Source organism: Phoxinus phoxinus (genome assembly GCF_949152265.1).
Source record: "Phoxinus phoxinus genome assembly, chromosome: 1".
Taxonomy (NCBI): Eukaryota; Metazoa; Chordata; class Actinopteri; order Cypriniformes; family Leuciscidae; genus Phoxinus; species Phoxinus phoxinus.
In genome coordinates this window covers 29,184,504-29,186,936 of record NC_136876.1, presented here as the reverse complement: position 1 = coordinate 29,186,936, position 2,433 = coordinate 29,184,504, and the positions used below count along the sequence as shown (strand labels likewise).

The 2,433-nt window shown below is 40.4% G+C and overlaps 1 protein-coding gene across 1 annotated transcript; it reads right to left on the bottom strand.

Moving 5' to 3' along the window:
* Window positions 1–1,221: 1,221 nt before the first annotated feature.
* hspb9 (heat shock protein, alpha-crystallin-related, 9) lies at window positions 1,222–2,062 on the bottom strand. Its single transcript, XM_079633234.1, has one exon. The coding sequence runs from the start codon at window positions 1,993–1,995 to the stop codon at window positions 1,351–1,353; it is 645 nt and encodes a 214-aa protein (XP_079489360.1). The 5' UTR covers window positions 1,996–2,062; the 3' UTR covers window positions 1,222–1,350.
* Between the last annotated feature and the right edge of the window lie 371 nt (window positions 2,063–2,433).

Genomic DNA, 2,433 nt, shown 5'->3' with positions numbered 1-2,433 from the left:
GTGACCCAGTAAATACATTCATTCATTTTAAAGCTAGATGGCGGGAGAGTTCGAGTTATCTTACAAACAGAGCAATTCAAGTTGTTTTGGTTGTTCGTGATATATTTAACACATTTGTGTCTTATGTTGAAATAAGTTTGATAGGTAAGAAAAGTGTTAGGTAGCCTACTGCAGGGTCCAAAGATTAGACGACAAGTTTTAAAGTTGAGAGCTGCGAAATACACTCACACACAGATGTGTTGCCTTTGGCTTGCTCAGTTGGGGATATTCAATTTAATTAATCAATGAATAATACTATTGATGTACCAAACATGGACGTTTTATTATTATTTTAATTTAATACTGTGAAGCTGCTTTGATACAATCTGTATTGTGAAAAGCAAATATTCCTGACTTGACTTGACTTGATATAGGCTGACGCATCATTTGAAAAGTTATATATATAAAATGTATATTTATTTGCAACAGTTATGTTAACAGCAATAATAAGACATTTCTCTCGTAAGAACAGTAATTCAGCTGATGGACACCGTGCTGCGTTGTCATGGGAACATCCCAGGTGAAAATAATGTGGTGAAATTGTTGTGTGTCATTGCTCCCTTCGCCAAGTGCATTCCAAACGGTTACATGATGTCACGCAACGCAAGTGTCCTGCTCACTCCAAAGTGCCCACTTCAAGGGTTCTGCCATTCGAAGGGAGTATGGCATAGGGATGTTCACTTCCGTTTGGAATTTGCCCAACATCAATTGAATTGGCATGTTTGGGATGGAAAAATCTCAGTCGTGTGTCTATAGCGCCATCATTTGTATTGGGAGGCTAATTGTAAAACCTACTTCTTGTGAAACTTATTTTCTACTTGCATTACATTCTGCTTCACAAACATATTTCTTTTCAAATTTAATTTAAGTAACTTTAAATCTGATTTAGAAATTGTGTTAGAAACCTTTATCTTCCTAGAAACCTCACTTTATGCATATTCTAGGTTTGATAGCTGTTAGAGATTTGCTAAACTGATAATACCACAAAACCATCACTGCATGGCAAATTATTTTTTTTTTTTTTTAAATGGAGACCTATTCTAAAAACAATTCTGCACTTTTGGTTTTGAAGTGATCATAAAGAACATCAATGAAAACACTTTTATAAAACTGAAAATTTATAAATTATCACTCCAGATTGACAATAATATTTCTGAAGAAGACATGAAGCAGTTTGTGCATGAAGTCATATACCAATTAATATCTTTATTAAAAAAAAAAATTAGAACAGAGAATTTACAGTTACAGGAAGCACACCTCTGGATTCATGAAAACAATTGTACAAAGCATAATATGCCATCAGTCTGTCCTCTAGTTTGCTTTCTCAGCCCCATCCTTCATTTTGTTTGTGCTGTCCTTGTTGATGGGGAAATTCAGGGATGTTCTGAAGCGGATGGGAATGACACGCTCCTCCGAGGACTCATCTTTGGATTCTGGTGACTCAATATGCAGAAGTCCATCTTCTCCAACCGAGCAGGTCAATGAGGTTGGATCCAGGTGATCAGGAAGCTGCACAGCTTGAACAAATTCTTGTGCCTGGGGTTCTGCGACATGAGAGGTGCTGATAGATGATGAGGAAGCGTCTTTCTCTGCCCGCTTGCTGGCCATCACCTCCAGCCTACTTCCAGATACTGTCACGGTGACATCTTCTGGAGAGAAGCCTTGAGTGTCCAGAGTGAGAGACACGTCTCGCCGTTTGTTCTGCTCTGTGTTGGTGCTGAAGAGCCTGGAGAAGGCAGAGGACCTCTGACCCTTTAGACTCTGGAAGAGCTCTTCGCCGAGCTCTTCATTCGGCAAGCTGTCTCTGATTTCATTCCACAGGTTCTGCTTTATTTGGGCTCTTCGCTGGAGGAAATCCTCTCTGAAGCTGGAAAGAGCCGTACTGCGCCTGGGCCACAAAAAGTAGGAGTTTGCAAAGAAAGGGTCGTCCATGAAGAGGCTCTCGGCAGAAGACATTTCTCTCGCCTGTTTGTCTGGAAGGTGTTGTCTTGAGTTCTCTCAGTAGAATGATCTGCTTGCTTCAGGTCCCTCCAGTTTATATAGTTCTCTAACAGGCGTCGAGAACCTCCCACAGTTGGTCTTTTTACACCACTGAGGTCATGAATAAGAATTCAAAGCTACAAGTAAACAGAACATTCAAGATGCTCAGAAGGCTATAATAAGTTTACAGTTGTAACTTGATTTATGTGTTGGTGTCACTTTTACTGCCCCACAGGCTTCATTGGTTCTGCTGCCCAAGTTGGGATTGCCCAATGATTCATTAGGCATGCACAGAGAGTGAAGTCACATGCTAATTTTACACTCTCTCTCTCTCTCTCTCTCTCTCTCTCTCTCTCTCTCTCTCTCTCTCTCTCTCTCTCTCTCTCTCTCTCTCTCTCTCTCTCTCTCTCTCTC

Excerpts from the sequence above, each read along its gene's own strand:
- hspb9 (XM_079633234.1), bottom strand. The coding sequence starts at position 1,995 with ATGTCTTCTGCCGAGAGCCTCTTCATGGACGACCCTTTCTTTGCAAAC.